This window comes from Penicillium coprophilum, assembly GCF_028826855.1.
Source record: "Penicillium coprophilum strain IBT 35676 chromosome Unknown utg000001l_segment0_segment0, whole genome shotgun sequence".
In the NCBI taxonomy this organism is placed as follows: Eukaryota; Fungi; Ascomycota; class Eurotiomycetes; order Eurotiales; family Aspergillaceae; genus Penicillium; species Penicillium coprophilum.
In genome coordinates, this window is record NW_026622720.1 from 1232884 (window position 1) to 1259806 (window position 26923).

The 26923-nt window shown below is 49.9% G+C and overlaps 13 protein-coding genes across 13 annotated transcripts; 2 read left to right on the forward strand and 11 right to left on the reverse strand.

The window, feature by feature from the left end:
- Positions 1-52: 52 nt before the first annotated feature.
- Positions 53-2045, reverse strand: N7500_000448 (Zn(II)2Cys6 transcription factor; the record flags this gene model as incomplete). Its single annotated transcript, XM_056671594.1, has 2 exons — positions 53-1051; positions 1104-2045. Coding segments are annotated over 2 exons (1941 nt in total), but the record flags the coding sequence as incomplete, so codon positions are not given.
- A 1139-nt stretch (positions 2046-3184) lies between these two features.
- On the reverse strand, positions 3185-5107 carry N7500_000449 (arylsulfatase; the record flags this gene model as incomplete). Its single annotated transcript, XM_056671595.1, has 2 exons — positions 3185-4886; positions 4950-5107. The coding sequence occupies 2 exons, from the start codon at positions 5105-5107 to the stop codon at positions 3185-3187; spliced, it is 1860 nt and encodes a 619-aa protein (XP_056537168.1).
- Positions 5108-6119: 1012 nt separating this feature from the next.
- atfB (bZIP transcription factor atfB) lies at positions 6120-7096 on the reverse strand (the record flags this gene model as incomplete). Its single annotated transcript, XM_056671596.1, has 2 exons — positions 6120-6598; positions 6628-7096. The coding sequence occupies 2 exons, from the start codon at positions 7094-7096 to the stop codon at positions 6120-6122; spliced, it is 948 nt and encodes a 315-aa protein (XP_056537169.1).
- A 511-nt stretch (positions 7097-7607) lies between these two features.
- On the reverse strand, positions 7608-9599 carry N7500_000451 (uncharacterized protein; the record flags this gene model as incomplete). The annotated part of the gene is made up of 3 exons (XM_056671597.1): positions 7608-8296; positions 8349-8657; positions 8714-9599. The coding sequence occupies 3 exons, from the start codon at positions 9597-9599 to the stop codon at positions 7608-7610; spliced, it is 1884 nt and encodes a 627-aa protein (XP_056537170.1).
- A 625-nt stretch (positions 9600-10224) lies between these two features.
- On the reverse strand, positions 10225-11535 carry snf4 (AMP-activated serine/threonine-protein kinase regulatory subunit SNF4; the record flags this gene model as incomplete). The annotated part of the gene is made up of 5 exons (XM_056671598.1): positions 10225-10407; positions 10464-10930; positions 10997-11146; positions 11236-11359; positions 11491-11535. 5 exons carry the CDS (start codon positions 11533-11535, stop codon positions 10225-10227), a joined length of 969 nt encoding a protein of 322 aa, XP_056537171.1.
- A 323-nt stretch (positions 11536-11858) lies between these two features.
- N7500_000453 (SRR1 family protein) lies at positions 11859-12540 on the reverse strand (the record flags this gene model as incomplete). Its single annotated transcript, XM_056671599.1, has 2 exons — positions 11859-12009; positions 12059-12540. 2 exons carry the CDS (start codon positions 12538-12540, stop codon positions 11859-11861), a joined length of 633 nt encoding a protein of 210 aa, XP_056537172.1.
- Positions 12541-13456: 916 nt separating this feature from the next.
- N7500_000454 (SRR1 family protein) lies at positions 13457-14692 on the reverse strand (the record flags this gene model as incomplete). The annotated part of the gene is made up of 3 exons (XM_056671600.1): positions 13457-13586; positions 13655-14350; positions 14424-14692. 3 exons carry the CDS (start codon positions 14690-14692, stop codon positions 13457-13459), a joined length of 1095 nt encoding a protein of 364 aa, XP_056537173.1.
- Positions 14693-15986: 1294 nt separating this feature from the next.
- Positions 15987-17957, reverse strand: N7500_000455 (uncharacterized protein; the record flags this gene model as incomplete). The annotated part of the gene is made up of 1 exon (XM_056671601.1): positions 15987-17957. The coding sequence occupies one exon, from the start codon at positions 17955-17957 to the stop codon at positions 15987-15989; it is 1971 nt and encodes a 656-aa protein (XP_056537174.1).
- Positions 17958-18918: 961 nt separating this feature from the next.
- On the reverse strand, positions 18919-21130 carry mdv1 (uncharacterized protein; the record flags this gene model as incomplete). The annotated part of the gene is made up of 4 exons (XM_056671602.1): positions 18919-19194; positions 19251-20317; positions 20380-20974; positions 21047-21130. 4 exons carry the CDS (start codon positions 21128-21130, stop codon positions 18919-18921), a joined length of 2022 nt encoding a protein of 673 aa, XP_056537175.1.
- A 496-nt stretch (positions 21131-21626) lies between these two features.
- On the forward strand, positions 21627-22645 carry N7500_000457 (chorismate mutase ARO7; the record flags this gene model as incomplete). The annotated part of the gene is made up of 3 exons (XM_056671603.1): positions 21627-21697; positions 21850-22501; positions 22568-22645. The coding sequence occupies 3 exons, from the start codon at positions 21627-21629 to the stop codon at positions 22643-22645; spliced, it is 801 nt and encodes a 266-aa protein (XP_056537176.1).
- A 199-nt stretch (positions 22646-22844) lies between these two features.
- On the reverse strand, positions 22845-23812 carry N7500_000458 (protein-transporting protein BCP1; the record flags this gene model as incomplete). The annotated part of the gene is made up of 3 exons (XM_056671604.1): positions 22845-23390; positions 23444-23677; positions 23741-23812. The coding sequence occupies 3 exons, from the start codon at positions 23810-23812 to the stop codon at positions 22845-22847; spliced, it is 852 nt and encodes a 283-aa protein (XP_056537177.1).
- Positions 23813-24248: 436 nt separating this feature from the next.
- N7500_000459 (uncharacterized protein) lies at positions 24249-24977 on the reverse strand (the record flags this gene model as incomplete). Its single annotated transcript, XM_056671605.1, has 1 exon — positions 24249-24977. The coding sequence occupies one exon, from the start codon at positions 24975-24977 to the stop codon at positions 24249-24251; it is 729 nt and encodes a 242-aa protein (XP_056537178.1).
- An 857-nt stretch (positions 24978-25834) lies between these two features.
- Positions 25835-26259, forward strand: N7500_000460 (uncharacterized protein; the record flags this gene model as incomplete). The annotated part of the gene is made up of 2 exons (XM_056671606.1): positions 25835-26089; positions 26158-26259. The coding sequence occupies 2 exons, from the start codon at positions 25835-25837 to the stop codon at positions 26257-26259; spliced, it is 357 nt and encodes a 118-aa protein (XP_056537179.1).
- Between the last annotated feature and the right edge of the window lie 664 nt (positions 26260-26923).

A 26923-nucleotide genomic window follows, 5' to 3' on the forward strand; every position in this document is an offset into this window, starting at 1 on the left:
CATAACGCCAGGCTATTGAGACATCGTATATAGTTCGCGCCAAAAATGAAGATCAAATTATAACGAAAAAGTCCGAAAACAATTCCCGCCTCACACATTTCGAATCTGCCCATGTGCGCGACACATCCTGTCGTCGAGTCATCTCCTCCACGAGCAAGAGGACTTTATCAGCAGTTGGGTGGCGGGTTACCAAAGGAGCCGAGTCGGCTTCGTGAGCAGCAGCCATACGCTGGATCTCGTGAACAATCCACTTGCGCTGGTCCTCCGTACCCTCGAGCCCAGCAATGAACAGCGGCCACAGAAAGCTAACAGGCAGGTGGTCTGGGCCGGTCGAGTCAACTGCAGCCAATTGGATGATTTGATCAACGGCGCCGTTGACGCGGTCTGTGCGTGGGTATATTGCAAATGCAACACGATGCAAGTAGATGAAGTTCGCTAAGAAGTTCGCCACGTATTGCCTAAATGTGCGGCAGATCTCCAACGCCACAGGGGCGCACAGGATATCCGTTAGTGCTTCTGGTCGTCCGTAGACGTCTATCACCGAGGGACGTCTGTGCCAGAGTGTTTCGAGGTCTGCGCCAACTTTGTGAGCGAGCTGGAGGACTTCAAACTCGTCGGTGAGGGTTCCACGACTGCGGTGGTGGAGGTCTATGCAGACTATGCGTCGGACGACTTGCTGGGCTTGTACGAAGAATCGGAATGCTGGACCTACGATTGATTCGTAGACGAGGTAGCTGGGACTGCGGAATGGGTCTTCGATGCTGTCTTCTCCTTTGAGGTTGTCTGTGGGTATTGCTGGGTGAGGTATCTGAGAAGTTTGTGTATCTATTGGTTTCAGTGGGATGCTATGTTCTGGGATGTTGCCGAGGTCAGCGAGAGGATCGCCATCTCGGCCTGCGATCAGGGATTTGACATCGAGCAACGAGACCCATGATACCAGGAGATGGCCGAGACCGGTCCAATGTCGGGTGCGATCATGGAATCGGTGTAGAATAAGGTACCCGGTGTGAATATAAGAAGTTCCGGTACATATTTCGGGGGATGAGAGAATCTAGGACAATATGAGCCAAGTCTACTCAATCTAGGAACCAAGTAGCACATACCTCGGATATCATCAAGAGAAATATAGAACCAAAAACGTTGATGAGTGTGGGTTCCGTCACTTCGCCACGAATACAAGCTTGGATCTCCGAACTGGACAATCTATAGAAAGTAGGGGCCCAGCGCCATCTTTTCCCCTCCATCATCGCTTTATGGACATCTGCATAGCAGTACAAAGCATTCAAAAGCGGGCTAGAGTCTCGTGCATGCGCCAGCAGCGCTGGCCGCATATACTTCCACTCAAGGGTTACCGGCGCAAAAAGAGTAGCTGGCGAGTCAATAGTCAAAAAGTGCTGCAGCAGTTGGTCCTCATACGAAATACCGCCGGCGTCGGAAGCACTTCCAACCGAGGTCCCATCAATTAGGGAGGATGAAGTATCTGGGGTGAGTGGAATCCGACGGTCTGCTAAGAAGTGCCCTTCATCCATGCCCGGTATGATAGTCGCGGGTAGCGACTGCGCGGCTGGACTAGCGGTGAAGCCCATGGCGAGCCCGGTTGTCAAATCCAGGTGTTTCTGCTTCTGTTCCAACTCAGACGTGATCCCGCCCATAAATCCAAGCATGTCAAACTCGGAAGGATAAGAGTCCTGGTCTGTCGGGAGCTGCCGAAGTGTGGTTGTCGCTGGTATTGTGTGACCGTCTGCACGGAGCACGGTACTAAAGAAGTTGATGTCGGGAGATCGAGATGCAGTAGCTGTAGCGGATGAGCTCGAACCCTCTAAAGGCGATACATTTGGTGATGCACTTGGATCATTTGGGCGAGTTGGTGAGCCCCACCCCACGCCAGGGGCGATAGGGGGCTTGTAGTGACATCGTAGACGGAGTCGGTCGCAATTGGAGCAAGTTGGCTTCGTCTCGTCGCACCGAACCTTACGGGCCCTGCATGTTAGGCACCCTGTCCGACGACGCGGGCCCGACCTGCCAGTCCCCCGGGCTTTTGGCACCTATGGGAATTCGACGTTAGTCTCAGGAAGGTGATTTGAGGAATAACACTACCTCCATGGATCAAGCCCCGAGTTAAACCCAAAGCATACTAGATACAGAGAGTAGTCTGTCTAGTGTCTTTAGTCTGTTTAGTCTGTGCTGTCCGTTCTGTCCGTTCTGTCCGTTCTGTTCAGTAAAGGACCCGACGGTTTCCCCGCAATGGGGCCGGTTCTCGGAGACGATCGTGGTCCGACTGAGAATCCTTGAAAGATCAAAAAGATCAAGTCAGATTCAGAGGTTTAAAAGGGAGAAGATACTTGGGATCATATTAATATATACAACTGTGATTGGTGTGGGATCTGCAGCGAATACCTCTTCACGTTCGATAGACGGAGACAACATGAGCTATACACTTATATACTTAGGGAGTGCATGATCTACGCAGTAAGAGTCACATAATAAGCTTGAAACCAGCTAAAGGTATACAAGGGTGCGATCACTGCAGAATATTGATCGACAACATACTCTATTTCATACCCTTCAACATTTATATATATCGGACATCCTTCATTTAGAATATCCACTAGCCATCCTCCTACAGACATGCCATTTTTACAATTTCTGATCCTCCAGGGTCCAAAGAACTAATTCTCGCCCAATGAATATCAAAAGCCCAACTCGGATAACTGTCGCCCGCATATGCCTAGAAACCCGATTCTCACCCGCCGAATATCAACCGCATCTGCAAAAACACCCAGTCTCGCCCTTTCGTACAGTCAATCCCGTTCCAATACTCCGGTCAAGTAGTAACCAGCAAAACTATACACACTGGGCACGAAGAAGCCCCCACTCAATAGCCCCAGGATATCATATACCCAAAGTCCGCAAACACATTCGCTGCAGATCACTAACTTAACCCCTCCAAACCGTCTGATCCAAGCCTTCGCTATCTCGAAAAGGGTTGAGACAACCGTGCTATATACTTCTTCCTGTACGCATCAACAGCGGGATTCCACCCCGGCGAAACATGTCTATTATAGACATCTCTCAAATAATCCATCTGGTGATGGTTGAACTTACCCGGCTACTCAGTATAGGCAAGCTGCATATTTTGAACTATAGAAAGGCTGACTAGACGTCACTTCTATTCACTCAAGGCTTAGAAAGGCTTCACAGTCCGCTGAAACCTCGGCGGCTGCCGTGTAAACTTCGCCGGCTCATCTCTCGCGCCTTCTTTCCAATAATCAAACTCCATCCACGCATTCTCAGGCATCTGCGCCTCAGTCGCCTCCAAAAATTCCCCAAGATCAGGACAGAGCGGGACAACACCCGTCTCAAGAACATACTGATCCCAGAGTTTAAGCAACTGCTTCAACTTCTCCGGCTCGGTCTCTGACAAATCATGAATCTCCCCAGGATCCTGCACGAGATTAAACAACTGCCACTTCTCTGGGCCCTTAGGCTTGGGAATAAAAACAATCTTCCAGTCCGCACAACGCAACGCAGCCCGTCCACACGTCTCCCAGCCCTGAATAAACTCAACCGGGTGAATTCGCTCCGCCTGACCAATCGCCCAGGGGTGGAAACTTCGACCACGCATCTCGACAACCTCCCGACCCTGGTACGTCGGCGCCGGATGCTGAATCCCCGCCATATCCAGGATAGACGGGGCGAGATCCATGACCGTGGCGAACTGCTCGGTAATCCCACCCTTACCAGCCGCAACATCGGCAGGGTTTATATCAAAGTTCGTCGGGAAACGACATGTGAATGGAACCCGCACGCCGCCTTCGGTGGTATATGCCTTATACAGCCGCGAGGGTGCAGTAGCAGCCTGCGCCCAGCGCGGACCATACCAGATAAACGAGTTCCCGTTTCCGAGGTTCTCGAGGCTGTTATCGTAGTATTTTTGCAGGTGAGGCATGACGCCATTTTTAACCATCGGATACGCCTCGTAGGCGGCGCCCTCGGCTCCATTATCAGACATGAAACACACGAACGTGTTATCGAGCTCGTCGATAGACCGCAGGTAATCAACCACCTTCCCGACATTCGAATCAATACACTCAACCATCCCGGCAAACACCTCCATCGCAACGGCGGACTTCTTCTTCTCCTCAGCGCTATACTCATCCCACGCTTTGACTTCCTCTGCTTGCACGGGATGTGGCTCGACATCCTCGCGCACCATACCAAGCTCTTTTAGACGCTGGAGTCTCTTTTCGCGGAGCACGTCCGGGCCGGAGTCATACACCCCGCGGTAATGATCGATATACTCGCGCGGAGCTTGTAGCGGCCAGTGCGGCGCTGTGAAAGGGAGGTATGCGAAGAACGGTCGATCTCCGTCTCCGTCTGGGCCATCGCTGCCCCCGCTATCTTTCCATTCTTTCAGGTACGACACCATCTTATCGCCGTACCCGTCAGAAGAATACCAGTCCTCCGGGAGCCGGCGCACATACTCTCCATCCTCCATATGCAGAGCGATGTAACTCGCTTCGATGAAAGTCGGGAGGATGTCTTCATCTTTCAGCTCCGGCTCGAAGGCATAGTGGTTTGAACAGGCAGGTAAGTGCGCGAACGAGCGTTCAAACCCACGTTTATGCGGTGATCGCTCTGGTGTCAGACCCAAGTGCCATTTCCCCGACATTACGGTGTGATATCCCCCATCGCGCAGGATCTCCGGGAGTGCCACGACCCGCTCATTGAGGTATCCCTCGTATCCCGGCATTCCGCGCTGCGGCGCCGTGCTCATTTCTGAGCCTTTCGGTCCGTTCTGGCCAGATATGTTGGTCCATTCGATTAGGTTTCCCAGACCGGCGATGTGGTGGTCTGTGCCTGTCATGATCATGGCGCGTGTGGGACTAGGTATTGCGGGTTCAATGTTTGGTTGACGGCTCGCTTCAGTAGGGGGAATTGAGACTCACGAACATGCTGCTGCTGCGTGAAAATCGGTGAATCGCAGACCTTCTTTGGCGATTTGGTCGATGTTGGGAGTACGGATTTCTCCGCCGAAACAGCCTACATCGGAGAAACCGAGGTCGTCGGCGACTATGACGAGGAAGTTGGGACGTTTTGCTGTCATGTTTAGGAATGCAGAGAGGAAGTGAGGGGGCGAGATGTCAACGGTTTTAGATCTCGTAGATCTCGCAGATCTAAACTGGAAGTATACATCGCATCGCCAATCGGCCATCGGCCGTCGGCAATGCGGAGTCAGAGGATAAACCAATGACATTAGAATGATACCATTAAAGCATACACTTGTCAGAAGTCTGGACTATATCATGTTCCGCTCCTGCTTTTAGCTAGAGCACTATAAGGGATAATCTTCGAGATACTAGAAGGGTTGAAAAGACTACTAAAGAGACTCAATGCCAATAAGCCAACTATTACTGTACAATCCTTACCTAAAGGAGGTATTTGAAGAGGATTGCTAGTCGTGCTGGGCCTGATTCTATTAACGTCGTTGCTTATTTTCCATCGTGTCAGGAAAAGGCCCTTGTTGGCTGGTGTGGCGTTGATGGCGATATACATGATTGCCACGGTCGGCTTGGTATTGAAGGATGAAAAAAATTCTTGTTGTTAAGACTGCTGAACGGATATGGGATTTACTTCTGAGGGACAGCTAGTCTCTCGAGGAGATTGTATGTTCGATGGGAGTTGGTCATGAGAAGCATGGGAAAATGACACCCTGAAGGATACTGCATCGGCACAGGTCAAGGCAACCGTTAGACGGTTTTGAAGTTGGTATACTTATCCTCTACCAGAAGAAAAGCATACTGATAGAAACTATTCATTTCCATCCATGTTATTCATAGAAAATACATTCCAGGCCAATTGCCCACAGCAACAATTCACCTAGCCAATCGCCCTTAAGGCAGCTAGAATCGAGAAAGGGCAAAGAACACAGTACCAAATATCACAAACAGCTTGATCCGTGTACTCAAACCGGGATCAAAACGCCAGACACCCTCCAGTTCCTACTGGATCGCAATTCCAATTCAAAAATCCACAAACGCCAGACAGACCTGCTGCCCCCCATTACCTCCACATAAAAAAAAAAAAGTCGTTATCACATAAACAGCCACTGTTCACACTCACACATTGATCAAATCGTCAAAGGATGTCTCCTCCGCCGAAAACGAATAAGACCCCTCGGAGACAAGCGAGGCCTCCGACTCGCGCCGCATCTGCTGTTCAAACGCCTCAGCCGCCGCCGCGGCAGCCGGCTCAAGCTGAAGAGGATCGTCGAAACCAAACGACATCGCCGTGGGCGCGGGCGCAGACACCGGCACAGAAGCCGTCACCGGCGCAGCTGGGGTTGGTTCGAGCGGGGAGACGGATGGCTGATCTTGGATCCGGACGGGGGATTCCTCGGGTAATCCACCAGACGGCGCCCCATCTTTATCGGTGATCTTCTTCACCATCTGCGCAAGATGGAGTTTGATGGGTTCATCACCACACTGCGCATGTTTCAGGACCTCATTCTTCAGACCCAGGATCTCGGAGCGCAGCCGTGCAATTTCCGCAACGAGCTGTTCCTTTTTTCGGACTGTTCCTTGAAGTTGAATTCGAGCTGCTGGGTATGCTCTTTCTTTTTCTGACGACATTTGCTGGCGGCGAGACGATTGCGCTCGAGGAATTTGGCCCGTTTGGCGCGTTCGTGTGGGGCATCGTCAAGGTCCGGGCTGAGGCTAGCGGCGGCGGTTTTGTATTCGCGCACGCGCCGTCGTTTGCTGGCGGATTCCATCATGTCTAGAGAGAGATGATCCCGACTTTGATCGTCGTATGGGGGTGGAGTTGGTTGACCATTTCGGACTTGGGCGTTTTTGAGGTCTCGTTCGAGCGCGGAATTGGCAAATGCCGAGTCTTTGTCCCAGCCCGTAGCCATCGGTGAGACGGGGCTGAGACCCCAGAGTTGGTCGTCGTCTGGTATTGGAAGACCTAAGAAATCACCTGAGAAGGAACCTGTGAATGGGGATGGACCGAGATTGATATCTGAAAGGCCTGGAGGTAACCCTGATGGTAGCCCTGATGGTAGCCCTGATGGCATTGCAGATTTGAGGTTAGACATGTCACGGGGTAGAGAAGCTTTAGAAGAGAAAGTTATTTTCCGTAGAAAGAAAGGAAGTTTAGCAGCTCTTGCCCTAATAACCCTAAACAAAGTCTCTGAAGGCTCCTTGGTGCCTGAAGATGTGAAAGGTCCAGGTTATGGTCTTGTTGAGAGCCACGGTCGGACAAGACTTCCGTCCAGAAGATCCGAATGGCACAGATAAAAAAAATTTTTGTTTAGTGTCACCAAAGAGAGAGGAATGTAAAGGGAAAAAAGAAAAAGGAAGAATGATGGTTGGATATTTAATACCCCTCTGTTCCCAACCCTTGAGACCTAGACCAATAAGCCGTAGAGACACCTAAACAATAACACATGAAAACAAGCAAAAAGGTCAGAAAGAACGGAAAGAACGGTATCCAACAGGATTTTATGCCGTCCAGGAAACCCAAAGAAAACAAAAACAGGGTTGGGAAACCCATTCCCTGGAAGTATACAGCTTCTAGAATAGTCCAATCAGAGAGTCTCTATGGCCTTATTCCCTGCCCACCACATAGCGTCCTCTCGTCCAAGATCGCAACTGTCGATGCACAAAATGCCAATTATTGAGCATCAATCCTGCTACACGTTGGTCATCAATCTCCTGTTCCACTTCGGTGCCATCTCGGTCTTGTCTGGATCCGAGGAGGAGCGGTCCAAACACCCGCACCAACTCGTGGAAGTTCGGACTTGCCACTGGATCACGGAGCTCCATCCCGGGCTGCTCCTGGACGATATCCGGATTCACCAGTAAGGAAAGTAGTCCAAAGATCGCACAGATAAGATCCCGTTGCATCTCAGTCGCAAGGGCAATGAGTGCAAGACACATAAGCTGTACTCGGGCGGCAGTCGTTGGGCTCGCCTCAGAGATACAATCGGGCACACGGAGGTGATAGCATTTATCGGGTATCGAGTGGTAGTACATCGACCTGAGGGTCTGGTAGAGCCGGACACTCCCGAGGATCCCGTTTGGAAGCCCCGCCAGCACGGCTTTCAAGGCCCAGGCCACACTCAGCACGGGCGCCGAATCGTCACGAAGCTGCGGCATGGCAACCACACGCATAGTAAGGGATATCTTAGATTCATCTTTCTCCGCCTCGAGCACTTGGCTAGCAAAATGATCATATAAGCGAATGGCGGCTTTCAGATCGCCGGAATGGATAAAGATCTCGGGAGTGTCAAGACCTGCAGGAACCCGAGTCAGCCACGTCATGACAAAGACACGCCTACCACCAACCATATTTATGCAGAAACATCAGCGTCGCCACAATGTATGCGGGTAGCTGCACGGGACAGGGGGCCAGCTCCGTCAGCATAAGATAGCCGTGTCCTCCAAGGCGAGCCAAAGTCTCGATCGATCTTCCTTGCAACGACGTCATCGGATCGGGACGGCGCAGATTGGCGAAAGTCTTCATTCGTCGCAGCTTAGGAACGGGTGCCAAAGGTGCTGTGTCGGGGGCCAGGCTGGATCGCACCTTGCGAACTTTGCCCAACAATCTAATTTCACGACGACTCGAGCCTTGTTGCTCGGCATTGCCTTCTGCTGCTGTGAATTAGTCAGTGGCAGTCCATAATGGCAAAGAAAAACACAAACAAACGTACGTGGAGAATCATCAAGTGGAATCGCAATCGGAATACCGAACTGAGACGCCATCCGGTTGAAGGCCGAGATAGCCTTTGGTGAGTCCAGTGTGCTAGTGCAGCTTGTTTGGCTGTTCGCCGAACTTGCCCTCTGGGAGCCCGCACCTTCTGGCTGAGCTGGCTCGATAACTGGCTCAATTGTGTCGAAATCAGTCTCAACGATAGGCTCCAGTGTACCTTCAGAAGTCCTTGATTCCTCTCGGCTTGTGCCTGCACTATGCCTCGAAGATCCCGTCTTTACTTGTCGGTCGGTGGCCTTCCCATCTGAGAAGGGGTCCGAACCCTCAAGAGCATGAGTATTGGTGCTAGTATCAGCGTCATAAAGCATTAGCCCAGGCCATTCCCACTCCAATGGTTCCTGGATGGGCATCGCGATATGCCGGGCCGGGTCTCGACAAACAGTATCTTCAGTCTGGTTAGACTCCTGAGAAAGCGTCGTCTGAGCGCTGACTTTCCGCCTATCCTTTGGCTCATCAAATCTGACAGACTTGCAAGCGGTTGTGGATGCCTCCGCGGCAGCATCTGGGTCGAATGGATTGGAGGACAAGGGTATGGATCGTGGCCTCTCTTTGCGGGTATCCTCCACTGCGGCTTGAGGCTGTGTGTCCGTGATTGGATCATCTTCCTGGGATAAGCTGCCTCGCAAGCGAGCATACATTTTTCTCAGACGCTTGGTGCCGTTCTTAGACCGAGGAAGCTCGCCAGTGTTGTGAACTTGTGGGGCATTCGACCCAGGTTCGGCATTGTCAAGAGGGTCTACTGTGGCCGAGCAGGCCGAGTAGGGGGGGGTTATTCGCATCAGCGCTTGCAGGCCCCGTTTCAGCCGGCTCATCGCGTTGTACTTCATTTGAAACCGCTTCCGGCTGGGGCTTCAATGCGTCTCCCTCGGACGCTGGATGCCGTCGTGGCCAAATAGTACGAGATGGAGCAGGGTTAGGTGGGTCGGACCTGGACCGAAATACAGTCCTGAGACGCCGCATGATTACGTGTGGGATAATGTATACGAAAGGAAGAGATGGGGATGAAGTAAGGACAAGCACTGATGTTGTGACTTGCACAATGGAACTTGCGTGGAAGGAGCTGAGATGAGGAAGCTACGTCTTGAACTACCAAAAGAGGTCTACAAAGACCACCAAAGCGACTCAACTATATGTCTGAATTGAGTCAAATATCAAAATGTCATGTCCGGGTATCAAAAAGACAAAGATAATGCTTCAAATTGACATTCAAAAGTTCCTCTATTTCTGTGGGCAATGAAAAAACAAAGCTGGTTTTGGAAAACCATGTCATTACCTCTGTACATTCGTAAAGCCCGAGAAAACCCCCCCAGAACAGTCATGACCTCGCCGGGCCTTTGTGTTCCCAGGCAGTGTCTTTTGTCTTTCGAGGTTTCCCTCAGGACAAGGGCAGATCAAAACGCCGGAACCATGCAGAACGGAATATGTATGGGAAAAATCAGTTTCAAAAGCCAATCATGCTTCCTCATTCTCTCCCTCGAGAAGAATGTAGTGCAAAATATCGCTCAGAGTCAGAACACCCTTAAGCTTAAAGTGCTCATCCACAACGACAAGACGGTGCACTCGGGATTTGCGGATAGTGTCAAAAATAGTATCCAAGCCATCATTCAATGAACATGTGTAGATACCCGGGAAACCCTGCGTAGAGAGGTTAGTATGTAGAACTGATATCGCTCAGAACGGGAGTCACGAACCGGCGAACGTTTCTTCAATGCTTCTCCAACTGTGAGACTCAAATCATCGTAGAAACCACCCTTAATCAACGTAATAACATCGACCGACTCAAACACATTATACACCACGCCTTCCGAGTTCACAATCGGCACACTGGATATGCTGCGCTCGACCAGAATATGGATGACATCAATAACCGGGGTATCCATCGAAGCCGTGGCAACATTATCATACGATCCAAGCAAGAGCTCGCCCAGCGGACGACGCAGCTGCTGCGTATCGGGAACATTGACAGCAACGAATTTCAAGATCCGGTATTGTGTAATGACGCTAAGAACGTGGGGCCGATCGGTCTGGCTATCGCTGGTAACGAGGGGGATACGGCGGGCGCGTGATTCCAACATGCGCCGACAGGCATCGTAGAGAGGGCGCTCCGGGTCGATGGAGACGGTCTCCGGCGGCGCCACGCCTAACGCTTTTTCAACATCTGTGTATTCCCGTTAGCTGCGGGGTGTACCTGCAGGACTGCGACACGGAAGGGGACCCAACGCACCTCGCAAACTGTCCAAGCGGAATTGATCGATCTGGTCCAGCGCCGCGGGGTTCTGGAAATAGTATTGGATGACATTGATGTAGTCGGAGGTGGTCAGAAGACCTGCGAACTTGGACGCTTTGGAGTCCCACAAGGGAGCTGAAACGATGCCTGTACTTCCCGATTCCCGGGTTTGCAGTCAGCGGGGAATGTTCGGGAATTTGGTCGAAAAGGAGGTGGGATCAATCGCAAGAGCGTACCGTTTTGGATCAGAATGTTCAGACTCTCCTTGACGGAAAGCGAGGTATCGAAGATGATGAGTCGGAAGCTGAGCGGCAGGACATCGTAGGAGTTTCGTGCCTTGAGGAAATTGCGAATGGCACGCTGTTTGCGTTAGTCAAGATCTGGATATTCCGTGATCTGGTGACTGGTCCATGCAACACGTTCACAATGTCCAACGTCAGATATAAAGAGGGGTCCCTCCCCCTTGAAAAAGCAAAAGTGAAAAGACTTACAAGGCCCTGTCGCTCTTCCCGATCGATCGCTCGCTCGGAGGCCATTGGAGGGGCGTAGGTACGAGGATGGGCTGCACGAAAAGCGCGTGACCGGAGATGAAGGTCCCAACGTCGAGGGTCTTCCGCCTTTCGATATGTGGGGGGTGGATATCCTACGCAATCAGAAATTAATAGGAGATGAAAATAATGTACTTCGGTTTTTCTTATTCTATACCAGATTATCACATTCAATTAATTATTTTTTTCTCTCGAATGATTGGGGGAGCTGCAAGTACGCGGGCTATACGGGAAACATTCGAATGATCCTTGTTCAATGTATACGACCCGTGACACCTGGTTCCTCAGGCATGAATATCAAATTAGTTCAACTAGGTAAATCTTCCATTGGAGGCAGTCGGGGCAGCAACGGACTTCCGAATATAGAGCACAAGATCATAGAACATATCCTTATCGGGGCCAAACTCATGCAGGTCATAACCTTCCATCATTGCTCTGATCCGCGGAGAGTCAGGATCCGTACTAATGAGGTTAGCAGATCGAAAAAGAAGTTAGATGGTATGATACTCACTATCCCTGATCAAGTCCATCGCAGAACTTCACTCGACCCCAAAGAATAACCGCAGGTCGAGCAATGTCCGTAATAATCTCCTTCACAGGCACATTCGGTGCTATGGAGAGCACGATCGAGTGCTCGTCCACCTCGAGCCAACCACGCGGGTCATCAATCACTTCGATGCCTTCCCCATCCAGAATCTTCTTATCTACCTCGGTGTAAGCTGGGTCCTGTGAGTAGCATGAGACTTTCTCTTGAAGGTCTTTTTCTTTTAACCATTCTATTATGGTCACGAGTAGCGCATGCTGCAATGCAGAGGACCACCCCGTACTAGTGTGTAGGCTGCCATCCTCGTTAAAACGTTGATAGGACATCGTACCAAGAGCAAACGCAAAAATCTTGTTGATTTCATGATTCTTCGCCGAGCATGACAGAATCGTCTTGAGCTTCTCGCAGGCGGGACTCTCTTTCCATTCTTGAGTCTTGTCTTGGAACATTTTCGCGACAAGTTCATGAGCCAGGGGGCCACGCCGTGGGACGATTCTCTCAAGTTTACTATCCCATTCGGGCGTTTGATGCATGATTTTGACTGGGCATGGCTCCCAGTGGGATAACGGGCAGTCCCTCCAATCAAGCTCTTTTCTGAGAGATGCTCGACACTGATAAGTGAGGACCAGCTCCTTGCTGGATGATATTAGTTCTCCCTTCCCACCATGGCACACACACATGGATTTATTGCCGGTATGTACTCACCACATAAATTCTACTTTCATACCATCATCCAGTCTCCATTCCTGAACTTTACCCGTCTCCACATCGCATTCAACAACCGCGCCTCTTGTCCTTCGTAAGGATTTTGTCACCTCGGGCTGGCTCCCGTTTGATCTGATCCCACACATCTTGAATGATATCTTTGGTAAAAAATGGCACTCCGGACTCGTATAGTGTGTCAATGATGGCCTTCGCCTCCTCGAGGGTTGGTATGTCCCTAGGTTCAATCAAGCGAGAATGAGTGTATTTGTAATCAAGGTCCAACCGCGAGTATCTTTCTGCCATAGGCTCTGACTGATTTGGGTCGTCCATGTTGGTCATCTGAGTAGAGATCAAGAATAGAAAAGAACTTGGTTACATTGGGGACAGTGCTTATAATGTAGCCATTGGGGGTTGGCGCCTAACAAGCCAGCGCATCCATCACACCTGGGCACTCGTACCTGCGCTGACATGTGCGGGGCAACTAACACTCGATCAAGAGTCGGCATAATATCTACTACGTTATTGTATAGCCTGTAATATCTTACTGGTAGTTCCTCGGCAAAAGGCGCTGAAATGACATGTTTCCATACTCTCAACTATAAGAAAATACGACCAGAAAACGCAGTGAGCCAATCATCCCAAGTCCCTGGCTGTGACAACCTACATCTTCCGGATATAGATCACAGCATCCCGGAAATGCTGAGAGTCTCCGAGTTCATGCATGTCGTAGCCCTTCATCATTTCTCGAGTACGGGAAGTATCAGGGTCCGTACCAGTGGGCGGGAGTATACTAGTGAACACGTTAGCTTTGGAACGGACAGCCAAGGGGTGCACCACAATGTCCAAGAAAATACTCACTCGGCTAAATTCAGCCCTTCCTTCTTCTCCTTCCTCTGTCTCTCTCTCACTTTCGCCCTCTCTGCTCTCTTCTCCTCATCCTTTTTCTCTTCCTCTTCCTCTTTCTCCTTTACCCAGATCACAATAGCAGGTCTAGCATTTTCCGCGATGATCTGCTTGATAGGCACATCAGGTGCTATAGATAGCACAACTGACTGCTCATCGACTTTGGACCAGCCGGCCGGATCATCAACCACCTCAAAGCCGAATTTGGCGAGGAAATCTTTGTCCGCCGAGGTGTTAAGCACGTCCTGGATGTAGCAAGAGAGTTCCTTGCCCGGGTCTTTCTTTTTCAGCCAGTCCTTCAGGGTGATAAGGAGCGCGTGCTGGAAGTCAGTGTGAGGATTGTATGGCCGTGATAGACTACCACAGGCAAACCCGACAATGCTGTTGATCTTATGACCACTGGCGTTCTGAAACAATGTCTTTTTGAAGTTCTCGCAAGCTTCACTTGCCTCCCACACCTGTGTGTTCGCTTCGAACTCCCGAGCCACAGTCTCAGGCTTGCGGGTCGGGTCGTCTTCTACATAATAGATTGCGTAGATCAGCTGCAGGGGGCAGAAAGCCTCAGCCTTCAGCCCTTTTCTTGAAGACCACCCAATGTCTATCTCATATTTGAGTGTTGCTGCGTCCCGGTAATCCAACCTAAGTTTGAAGCTGAATCCTATTAGCTCTGGTTGCAATAGGACCTGGGGGGTCTTGACACCCCAGAATGTGACGTGCGACTTACCCTTCAAGCTCCCCTTCAGCCTTTGGTACCACACACTCGAGTATATCACCGTTCAGGTCCTCGACTGTGAGTTTACCTCCCTTGTCGGCCAAAGCATTCATCTGCTTTTCGAGGTCTTGGATTTTTTCCCTGGGAAAGAACGGTTTGCCGGTCTTGTACAATTCGTCGATATCCGCTTTTGCCTCCTCAACTGTTGTTTTGCCGGACTCCAAGGCAGTGGAAGAGCCTGCATGGTGCCATTCAAAGGTTTCCGACTTCGTGAGACCCATAATGATAAATTGGTGTTGAGAATCTTGAAGTAACTGAAATTTGAGTTGCTAATCAAGAATCTCTCGGGGATTAACTCCCATTTATAAGCCTCTGGGGACGTCGTCCAGAATTAACTTGCTGTTGACATCTATCAGGAGTCAATACATCACATCGTCTATCACATTTACGTAGCAAGTTAGCGTCCACTTGACTGGCAATGCATACCCAACTGTTTCAGTTACTCCTGTTTCCAATGTTGGTTGTGTTTGATATAAGTTGCGAGATATGACATTGTAACAAATCGGTGGATGAGAGTACGCGCTTAGAGAAAAGACCGACAAGGCATGACTCAAATCTCCAACAATTGGGCCGTCGCCTGTAGTAGTCTGACAGATAACACATGTTCTTCTATACTAAAAATATTAGAGAACCGAGAAGCTCAACAGTCGGCGTGTACCATCCGCTACGCGCCTAGGGGCATAGTACACGAGATATGTAAGCTGTGATACTGAGCCCCAACAGGAATCGGGGATGTGAAGGAAGAAAATAAGAAGGAAAGTAGGAAATAGTGACTTTCGATAATGTGATAAGAGTATCCTTCGTTCTGTCGCCCTATATTGTCCAAATCCATATATACAAGGCAGCCCACGCAAAGGTCAACCGTCACACAGACGAAGCGACAACATCTCGACGTGCAGTAATCATTGGACAGTAGAGTTCGACGGACATTCTCAATGTATTCGTTGAACAACAATTTGAGCTCACATTGGACGAGATTGTTTGTGATGAGGAAATATGAAATTATTTATCAGGCTATGAACGATGAGGACCTATGGAACCAACCGGTAACCACCCACTATTCTAGACTTATAATGGTATGAATCATGAACTAGCAGGTTGACCGGATAGTGCAAAAGCAAGGCTCTTAAGATGTGGTAGTGAGCTCTTGTAAATCAACCCATTGCAGTATGACATGGGGGGCGATCATACAACTCACGAGGACAAAAGACCCGCGACAGCCGTGTTGTTGGCAAAGCAAATCGCTGGAAGAGAAGCAGAAATAAACAAAAGCATGGCTATCATATGATATGGTTCTAAATAATACGTATGTAAGCATTGCAAGGCAAAAAAGTAGGGCATTAACCCAAAAGAAACCCATCTAACGCCGCCGCAGCCATGCAAGGTATCATCGCAAAGCACATTTTCCAAATTCTAGACCAGCCAGAACCTGGTCTCTTGGGAAGTAAATACATGAGAGAGTTGTGAGAGACAGATCAAAGCTCAAGGCCGAATCTCTGTAGTCCGTATCCGGGCCTAGATGTGCCCGTGTAACTTGAATCGGTAGATGCATGTATGGTTGGCACCCCAATTTGAAGTCACTCTGAAAACAACCTTGTCAACACGAATAGTTGATACGTCGACGATGGTGTTCAGCTTGAATGTCTGCGCGTAGTCTGGGCTGTGGAGGTCGTATTCCACTTTCCCGATGCGATAAAAGTTGGGTCCGAGGATTGGATCGTCTGAGTAAGCGCTTGGGGGTTCGAATGGGTTACTCCGGTGCAATAGATCCATCACCAACCCGTGAAGCGAGCCAATTCCAGGGATTAGGAATCCCCCAAGACCTGTTTCGCGAGATGAAGGAGCCTGTGTTGACGGTGGCGGTTGTGACATGGTGGCATCACCAAATACTTTCAGGAAGCCACGGCCAGGTCTGGCCTCGGGTGTTGGTTTGGCTTTGATCGGTGTTTTGTGGGGATTCACTTTGAAGCGAGCCCATAGCTCGATTGTTCGAGGTGCCGCTTCTGGTTCGAGAGAGGCACCCACGGGAATGTGCTCAACTACCAACTCTTCTGCCACGATGTCACGGCCAAGAAGTACAGCAAGTTGGGTTGTTCCGTTTCGAGGGGCACTGCACCAGCAGTCGCCTACCTCTTCCCACGTGCTTAGCGCAGACATAGGAGATTGTGGTGCTCGGATGGTGCGTCTGGATACAAATGAACTCGCCCAGAGGAGTGCTCGGAAAGAAGCGCTCTGTTTGGGACCCAAAGTAGGTGAAGTTTTTGCTGGGTCGATCATCGCCCCCAACGCCACCGAGAGGAAATTTACCTTGTAGACCGGCTTCCGATGGAGGGTTGGGTCTGTGGGCGTCGAATCATGAACGCTGGAAAGCGACTGCCCTGATCGAACAGAACTGAGCTCATTCGACAAGGATGACATCTGAACATCCATTTTCGATACCTGGCTCCGAAGACTGTGGAAAACTTCTGGTTTAGAGATGCTCATGTTCGAAGGTGAATCCCAATCCAGAGAATCGTGCGCGAGATAGTCACGGAGCTTCGCGGCGATCAGGGGCACGAAAATGAAGCTCAGAAACAGAAGCAAATAGAAGGCAGCCCGAATCCAGTTTTGGTGTGGGCCGTCCATTGCTGCTGTAAACTTCTGCGCCCAGCTTTTTCGGCGTGCCTCGCTGGGGGCTTCATTGCGAATCTGGGGCTCCCTCCGTCGGAGTCGCACTGCTCCTAGCCATCGACGCAAAAAGCTTTCCTTGGGAGCATCGGGCTCCAAATCTTGATAACTTGTCGATTCAAACTTAACGTATTCTTCTTCGTCCTCCTCGAGAACATTAGCCAGGCCAGAAATTCGCCGAGGTGGCGCCGTGATGTTGCGTCCATGTTTACTTGGTCGCGTTCTTTGCAGGTCATCTTCGTTAATATCGCGTTCCAGATTCCAAGATACCACAGAAGCATTATCAACAGAGCTATGGCGGAATGGCGAACTATCCATAGGGCTATTAATGCGGGGAGACCCCATCCGTTGAAGTGGCGATGGATAAAGCGGAGAATTTGACAACTGGCGTTGTAATGGAGGTTGAGCGTCAGGACTATCTGTAGAGACTGAACGTGGAACAGGGGGCGAGGGAGTTTTATCAGAGTGTTCGTCTGCTGCATGGTGCAACGACTGCTGAAGCTGAGCTTCGTCGGGGGTTGGCTCACGCTTGCGTGTTTGAGTGCCTTGCTTCTTCTTTGTAGCCGCTGTTCGCCTTCGAGCAGTCTCAAGATGGGCATCGACTACCCCAGCCATCTGATCAATCCCAATGTTGGGCCTTATCGACATGCGCTGAGGTAATGCTGTAGTGGTAGCAGCGCCATAGTTGAACGAAGCTTGGACTGGTATACTGGGCAAAACAGGCGCTTGCGCACGGTCGAGAATGGACTCATATTCGGGTCCCAGATGTGTCCTCTGAGGAGTCGCGCCAGCCCGGCGAGTAGTGCGTTTGGGCGGCATCTGTACTTTTAACCTCTAGATTGGGGTTTGAAGATAATTGTTGTTTTGTGTCTACTTGAGATGTTAGCTTCGGACTGAATAAAACCAAACAACCCTGGACAATCGGGCATGGTCAATGTATCAATTCAAACATTGGAGATTTCAATGGTTGAAACAGAACATCCTCACATTCATGTTTCTCATGTATCAAAACATAATGCGACATGAACTGGAAATGGTGTCACGAGAATTGAACATGTACGAGTATTATGGACCAGAGCCATTGCCACGAGCATTGACCAAGGAAAAAAGACATGACAATATCTCAGACTTACCACAGAACAGACCAAAATTGTCAACTCTAAAGGTCGTGTGTAGATGTCTGAAGCCTGTAGATCGCGACCCTGGGGAGACGCGCAGACGCGACGAGAACGTGACTTGTAGCTACCAGCTACCAGCTTCCGAGGGTCATGCACCCAAGATGTCGAGGAGTTGTTCGCTTTGTTTAAGAAGAGCGATTATTTGAGTCTCTAAGTTGCCAGGAATCCGGGGGAGGCTCAGGAGGTTGAAGTGAGGAAAAGTAGATGGGGGAAAAGGGTGGAGGCGCAACTTGGAGATCTGAAGATCACAGAAGAATCTCAACTGTCGACTTTTTGAGTATACGCACATTGGATTCTGGAATCTCATTATTCTTATATTTCTACTGTTCTTTATAAGCTACAGTCTCACTTCCATAGTCTTTGTTGGTTAGATCTCTTTGTCAACCTCGGACTTCTACGATCTTGACACTATTTTCGTTTCGGCTACTTTTTCCTGTCTGAAGGACTTTGTTTATGTTGTATACAAAATAACCTGGCTCCTGATTCTCCCGATCGCTACTAAGACATAGATTGAATACTATACAACGGTCGCGGAAAGGCTGAGGTGAAAGAAGATGTGACCTCCCAGGTATGCGCCTTCTAAAAGAACAGATCGTACATGTCTAACACGTCCAGGCAGCCATAGTGCCGTCCTTGCGTCCCTCAACAAGGTAGCCATCCTTAAGGCGGACCCGCTCGACGGTCGCAGGGAATGGCCCGTCGTCGTCAAGTCCAACACCAGGACCACAGTCCCAGTGGTTACCATCGGCCTTGTCATAAACCTTGACCACACTCTCCCCAGCAGCGGCCACGATTCGTTTGGAGTCGAACATCATATCGGTGATTGGCTTGTCGTATGCATAAGCGTCGTGAATAGAGCCCATGCGTAGATCCCAAATCTATGAGGAATTAGAAACAATGGCCAAGTGAGAAAGAAAACAACTGGAGTGCTTACCCGAATGCTGCGATCGAGACTACCCGTGACCAAATGCACATCGTCAAATTGGAGACATGTGACCGGCCCCGTGTGTCCTACAAGACTTCGGTGGACATGACCACTGCGCAAATCCCAAAGACGGACCATGCCATCCGCTGTACCGCATGCCAGTGCAGCGTCAAAGCACTGCACTGCGCCAATAAAGTCGGCCGAAGCATCGGGCATACGACCCGATGGTCGCCAGTCAGAGTCACCCATCATGGACGAGGATGCCTGAGCGGACGCCCATAAAACGTCCAGAGTTTGGACACAGCGGCCTTTGACTAGATCCCATTGTCTGAGCGTCTTGTCTGCAGATCCTGAGACGAGAGTGTCACCCTTGAAATGGAGCGCTGTCACCTCGTCAACGTGTGCCTCTAGCGAGAATACATTGCAGTCTTCGAGGTTCGAGGACGGCGGTGCTGGGAAGTTGTGTTCTACAGTTCCCTCTTCCTGGTCACGCTCGTGCTTGTTGAGGCGCCCGTCCCTAGTCACGGGTCGAGCACGGCTCAGGTCCCACAGCTTGACAGATGCATCCATAGAGCCCGTGGCCACGATGTTATCCTCCACTTGCAGACAGCGAACCGAGGCATTATGTCCCTCCAAGAAACCGGAGCATCGGCCAACATTCATGTCCCAAACTCTCACGGTATCATCTAGTGCCGCGCTGACCATAGTACCAAATGGATAGTCAAAATCAATGGCCGTGACCATGTCGGTATGCGCTTCTATTTCCTTGATCAAAGACCCGGGGGCGAAGTGTTCATGTAGAATCGGCATCGATCGTTTCCCTAAATCTCCTGTCAGTTGTGTTTCACGTACCGGGCCGAAGGATTCCATACGATTAGATCGATGTCGTAGGCTTTTTGGTGAAGGTGAGGGGAGCTTTTCATAAATCGATTCTGACATGAACGAAGCGTCCATCGCTGGATCTCCCGATGGCTCAATAGAAGAATCCTGGCCGTCTGACCGCGGCGTCGCAACTGGTGTGTCCTGTGATTCTTCCTCTTCGGGGAAGTCTTCCAGCTTATTATCGAGATCCGTTACTGCTCCATCTTCATCAGTTTACTTTCCTTGTGATTCTCTTTGTCTTAGGAAGTTAACCCACGTTCTTGTTCCAATCCCGCTTCGTCCATTTCCAATCCGGCCAATCGATCGAGAACAATCTTGCGAATCTTATGCAAGTTGGCGACTTTGTTATCGATTTCATGAATCTCTGCGCTGCACATATTCTTGCGGATTCCCATTAACTCCAATTTGCGACTCAGCGATTTCCGCTGTTCCTTCAACCCAGCCGGGCCGGCAGTCAACGTGCCACCTCTCTCGACATCCTTGAGAAGCTTCCCCTTGGAATTGCGCCTCCGGTGTCGTTTCTTCTCATGTTGGTCTTCAGGAATGGAGGCCTGGAAGCCTTGGAAAAGGGAGTAGGAGCTGTTGTCTTCGGGGATGTTGGCGAGAAGATCATCCGGGAGGGACGAGAGGGCACGGGACTGGATCTCGGAAGTCGAAAGCTTCGAACGGACAAGGTCGGTTGGTGTCGTTTGTGCTAGGGAGAATACCTTGCGCTGCGTGGCCGGTCGCCGCAGTTCGCGGTGGATGTCGGTCATAGCATGGTTTAAGTGGGCAGTATGTTGTTCGCCAGGTCCCATCAAGTGTCCTGCGGTTGTTGTGACTTTTCGTCCGAATGCTTCGATGTGACGAGACTGCAATCACCGCAGATGAAATCCAGTCAGTCTGCAGTTCGGGACGTCATCGGAGGAAGGGAAAAAGCCTACCGTTAAGCCGGTGCCCAAAAGGCCATCGCCCTCGACGATATCTGACAGACCCGACGGCGAGTCATCGCGGCGCTGGTTCTCCATGCCAAGTGTTTCTTGCGCTCAACCAAAACCCATGCGAGGAGGGGAAAGTTAGCTTGCGGTAGGTGGAAGTAGGAGACTTGGTGTCCCACGCGAGTTTACCGCGTTCCCCCGGGTTCTGCCGTATGGTACTTTTACAGAGTGAAACCAGCCCAGGTGCTTTCGCTTTTCAACTGTACAAATTTGGTTGGGTTCGATCAATATTCAGAATGCAAGGATGCTCAATTGTGTTGATTTCAGATTGTGGTGTTTCTGCAAGTGCCTCGGTCGCATATCCAAAAGTACCAAAGCCTACATCGTAAACCAGATCATTGGAAAGCTCCCTTGCTCACCGGCTTTCGTATTTATAAATTGGCCTGCATATGAGAATGAGAGCTCCTGAATATTTCTTTGTTCCCCATCTTTTCTATGTATAAATAGGAAAGACGAGCGGAGTGGACTTGACGTATCCGTCAGTCCCGCAGACTCTCTCCATCTACAACTCACCACATTTCTAGCCATGGATGCCGCCATTGACCTCTCTGATGCCTCCAAGGCATTGGACCTTGCTAATATTCGTTTCCAGTTGATGTGAGCTTCTGCCCGCCAGTCGCAAGACTTCCCTCCCCCACCCCCGCCATAATCTTCAATACCGCACTATACCCATACGAAATACTACATTTCCTTTGAATGCTCAGCCCCCACCACTATGAGAGCTGCTAGCTGACACTATAGGCTCCCAGTCGCATGGAAGACACGATCACCTTTCATATGATCGAACGGGTTCAGTTTCCGCTGAACAAGACCATCTACGCTCCCGGCGGAGTTAAGATTCCCAACAGCGAGCTCAGTCTGCTAGACTACTTGCTCCGCGAACAAGAGCGCGTCCAGTCCCGAGTACGCCGTTACCAATCACCCGATGAGTACCCCTTTTTCCCAGACGTGCTCGAAGACCCGATTCTGCAGCCGCTCGAATACCCCCGTATCCTGCACGAGAACGATGTCTGCGTCAATGACGTGATCAAGGAACGGTACATCAAAGAAGTTCTGCCAACAGTGTGTCCCTCGTTTGGACGGGAGGACCGTGGCGAGACACAGGAGAACTACGGCTCCTCGGCGACTTGCGACGTTGCTTGTCTGCAGGCGCTGTCGCGTCGCATTCATTTTGGAAAGTTCGTTGCGGAATCGAAGTTCCAGAAGGATCCTGAGACTTTCGTGCGTCTGATTAAAGCTGAGGATCGGGCGGGAATCGATGCTGCTATTACCAATTCTGCTGTGGAGCTCAAGGTTCTTGAGCGCCTCGGTCTCAAGGCGAAGACTTATGGCACCGATCCTGCTTTACCTGATCAGAATGGCCCCAAGATCAACATCGATGCTGTCGTTGCTATGTACAAGGTATGAAAAAAATATTTGAAGTTTGACCTTTGGGTGTATGATGGCTAACATGTGCTACTTTGATAGGAATGTGTCATTCCATTGACCAAGGTTGTCGAGGTCGAGTACCTCATGCAGAGACTCAAGGGAACGCAATGGGAATAAGAAGCATCTTAACATAGGTGAGGTTACAATACGATCGACCCATCGAATCTCAACATTTATGAAAATTATGTGATGTGGCAGACGCAATATTGTGCATGAGATGTACAGAAGACCAAAGACAAAAGTAAAAAAAGCTAGAAATAAATATATTTTGTCGTTAACTGGACATGAAATGCATCAGACAACGTCTTCACATTAGCTACGACATATATTGCGTAAGAGCCTTAACCATAGGCTCAAACTGAGCCGCCTCAATCAAAATCAAGCTACCTTTCGTCCGGATACCCAACTCCTGGAATGCACGCTTGGAGTCTGAGTGGCCTTCGTCGGACTGATGGGTGTAATCAATAGAGCCAGCACACAGCGCATGGCGCTCCACAACCTCGTCTTCGGGGTGGAAGAAGAAGCGCTCGGCCTGCTCACCACCCTTCTTCTTTTTCTTCTGGGGCCGCGACTCTTCCTGATCGAGCTTGGACTCGACTTCCTCGTAGTTCTTGGAGAGGATCAGGTAATGCGAGAAGGTGTAGGGTTCCTTGTCCTCAACAGCCCAGGCAATCTCTTCCTGGAGCATGTTGTACATGGGAGGGACAATCTCAGACGGCATGTTGATTAACCGCTCGGTCAGGATGAGACCAATGGGAGGGATTGGGGTTTGAGAAAGGAGCTGGGCAGCGGGGGCGAGGGACGGGTTGGATGCGGTTTTGGTCTTGAGATAGTTGATCAGGTCCTTTACGACAGGCTTGTCCTAGAAGCAGCTAGTTAGTACAACGTAGAGACGAAGAGCGGGAAACCACGAACCTTGTGTTCCTGCAAGTTGAGGATTGACAAAAATGCATAGGGATCCGATTCATGTCCATCAACCTTCACTGTTGATCCCAGCGTTGGCTGAGAGAGAATCAAGTCGGCCAGGGCGGACATGTCGAAAATCTGAGCATCGTTGTCGAATAGCTGGCGCAAGAGGTTCTTCAGGCCGTGGAAGTCGATAGGCTGGGGGTCGAACCATTCGAAATCTACATTGACCATGTCGATATCCTGCGATTGTCATTATTGTTAGCAATCCGACGGCACACACACAGTCCGGGGTACAAGTCTTACCTCGTCGGAGTCGGACTCCTCTGGCTTGGTGCCACCCATGGTAACATCACCAAGTTCTTTCCGCTTAACCATATTGTGCTAATTGTATGTTTTATCTGGGATTGGGTAGAATTGAAGTTCAAAAGTTGCTCTTGGCCCCGCGCTCGGCCGCCTTCGAACTTTTTTCCTTATCGGTTGTTATCGCCGATATAGGTCATTGTTGACTTCAGGTGCCCCGGGGCTTCCCATCGATTTTACTTGGTCTATACTAAGGTCTATATATTATTTCGGGGTCCTAGAATGACTTCGGAGAGTTCTTGCTGATATTTCAGGTTTCGTTGACAAGCTGTCTAAGGCTGTATATGTTGATATACTTGCGCTTAATATATAAATATCAGACTAACATAGAATACATAACCTAAATCTGGAATATTAGAAAGCTTGAAGCTTCGTAGGAATGTCCATTTTTATACTGTGTAATTCTCAATGAGACCCCGAAAGCCACTGCTTTTAAGTCAAGTCTCCAAGTCTAAACATCATACTCGACCGCTTCAACGGTTGGCACTTTATGAAGCTTAACATCAAAGAACTGAGCGACGAGCTGCACACAATCCCAGATGACCTTGACCTCCTCCTGGGGAACACCGATTCGTCTCGTGCCGCGAATATGCCAATGTGTTTCCTTCGGAAGATTCTGACTCATGATGCCCGGCAGCACAACAAGCTGAGTATCAAGATCATCCAAGACCTGACGATCGGACAAAAACAATCCGTAAGTAATCTCTTTGGAGATCCAAGAAAAGTCCTTGTGTGCATCGAACAAATCCAGCGTGCCTGTCGTGTTGCGCGCGTACAGCTTTTGCAGCCACCCCGTGCCGCGCTCGTGATTGGCCTGGTCGCATTGCCATCCCTCGCGGGTGAAGGTGTAATCCTTGTCCTCGTCGCGTTCGACCTCACTAATGGCCAAGATTGCCTCGATGGGCTTACATACTCCGACTATAGGCACGGATTTGACGAGCGCTTCGCGCAGCCGCCGGACCAAGGCTTGCCGGGCTGCGGAGGTTGCATAGTCTGCTTGCTGGGTGAGGTGGAGGTAGAGCTGGTCTGCCCGTTCAGGATCTGGACTAGCGACTAGTGTGGTAATGGCTAGGATATACCATTTGTCTTTGCCCAGACTGGTGGTTTTGAAGCGGTTCTCCAACTCGGTGAAAAGTTGGTGGTAGCGGGGCTGGACTTCTGCTGTGGTGGAAAAACTCATGTTTGTTCTTGGCGGGTGGAATGGGAGAAGAAATGAAAGGACTGGGTTGGGCTTCAGCTGCAGCTTGCTGGCTCGGATTGGTAATCGAGAGAACATGGCATATATCTATTGTACAGCGTTTGATACAACATTAAGTTGCGATCTTTCCATCAATCGCAGTGCACTCCGACGGCCGGAGTGGGTCACTGCAGACCCAAAGCATTTTGTATGGTATCCTAATCCAATGCGTCGATTTCTTCCTTCGGGAAACTTGTTAGGGAAGTAGAAACATGGATATCAAGGGGAAATACCATAAAGCCTCTTAGACTATTAGACAATTGATAGGATCTGACATTGAGTAATCAAGAAATGTACAATTGTAAGCCAATCGCGGGCTGCATACTTGGCATCCACAAAAATCATATCCAAGATGAAGTCGACATGTACCCATAAGTATTGAATCATATGAAGACAATTCATACAAGGACAGGTACTATACAATATAGCAAAGCTCCAACTTCATCTAAACAAGTATAAAAGTGGGGCAGGCACTAGCCAGCGGAACCCTAAAGCATCAATGTCATAGCGCCAATGCCTTGATTGCAACCATTTTCACCAAATCAGAACCACAAGGAAGGGCCCAGAGTGCGATCAGCGATCAGAAACTGAACAAGGATCTTTTGTCGCCTTCAAACTGGGTAACGCCCCACTATGATCTCAGTGACTCCAGCATGACATCACATCGAGCATCCCAAGTATAAGATTGAGCTTTTCCAGCAGAGAAAGATCTCTATTCAAACAATCATCCATCTTACTACCCTCAAATCCTTTCTACAAGCCTCTCAACAAACCCTAACTCTACTCTACCTCTATACAAAATGTCAGGCCAATCCAGCGTCGGAAACCGTGGTGTCTACGAAGCAGGCGACCAGCGCAACGTCCCCGTGTCCGATCTTCAAGAGCGCGCCCGTTACGCCGAAGGCATGCCCCATAGCCACAAGAACCTTGATTCCAAGGACGGCCGCTCCATTGCCAATAAGCTTGCTTCCCAGGAGAACAAGCCCGACCCCTCGAAGCACCGCAGCGAGTACGATGCCGAGGCCGAGTTGAGCAAGCAAAATCCTACAAAGCCCGTAAGTTTATCCATGGTATACATGAGCCTTGATGAAGACGCATTCACTAACGTTGCTTTTTGATACAGGCTGTGTCGCACGGCAATGCTCCCTCCAAGGGTGCTAAGATTGATGCTGAGCTCCAGGCTGATGATGAGCAGCGTCTGCGGGAAAAGGGCATTAAGCACTAAATTCTTTAATGCTGGTTTTTGATGTTACAAAATACTTTCTCATGTCATCTGATTGGAATTGAACATTCGTCAGCCCAGGATGAACGGGTTGGTGATGGAACATGATGTACGATAATAACGATATCTGGTCGACGCTCCTAAATGGGTTGCGAGGCCACTGAATGAATACACATATTGAAGATTACACACAGCATATTGATGCTGGGACCGCGTAGCATGTATACAGCGATTATGCATCTTGGATATGCCCAACTGACCGCGATACAAATGAAGTATGGCTATTTGAGATGCTTTCAGATTTTTCAACGCAACCACTTGGAATCTTTTCTTGGTCCAAGAGGTTTTCATCATTGTCGTTCGGAACCTCTGGCGTCATATGTGTAAAATTTCTCTACGCATAAGCGAGAAACAGTGAAATGTAGGTTCAACCCAGGTATGCCATCATGAACCGTAGGAATAAATAGAATGTTTGTCATGAGATTGGCTTTCTAAACAAAATTAGGTGATATGTACGAGACCCCAGTTTTCAGGGCCGAATTATTGTACAAGGCATCGGCAGTCTATAAAAGCCCAAAGAAACAGGCATCAGCTATCTGCAACCTTTCCAATAGGTTGAACGGCTTATTGAGCCAGAATGAAATGGCACATCTCTGCCAATCAAAAA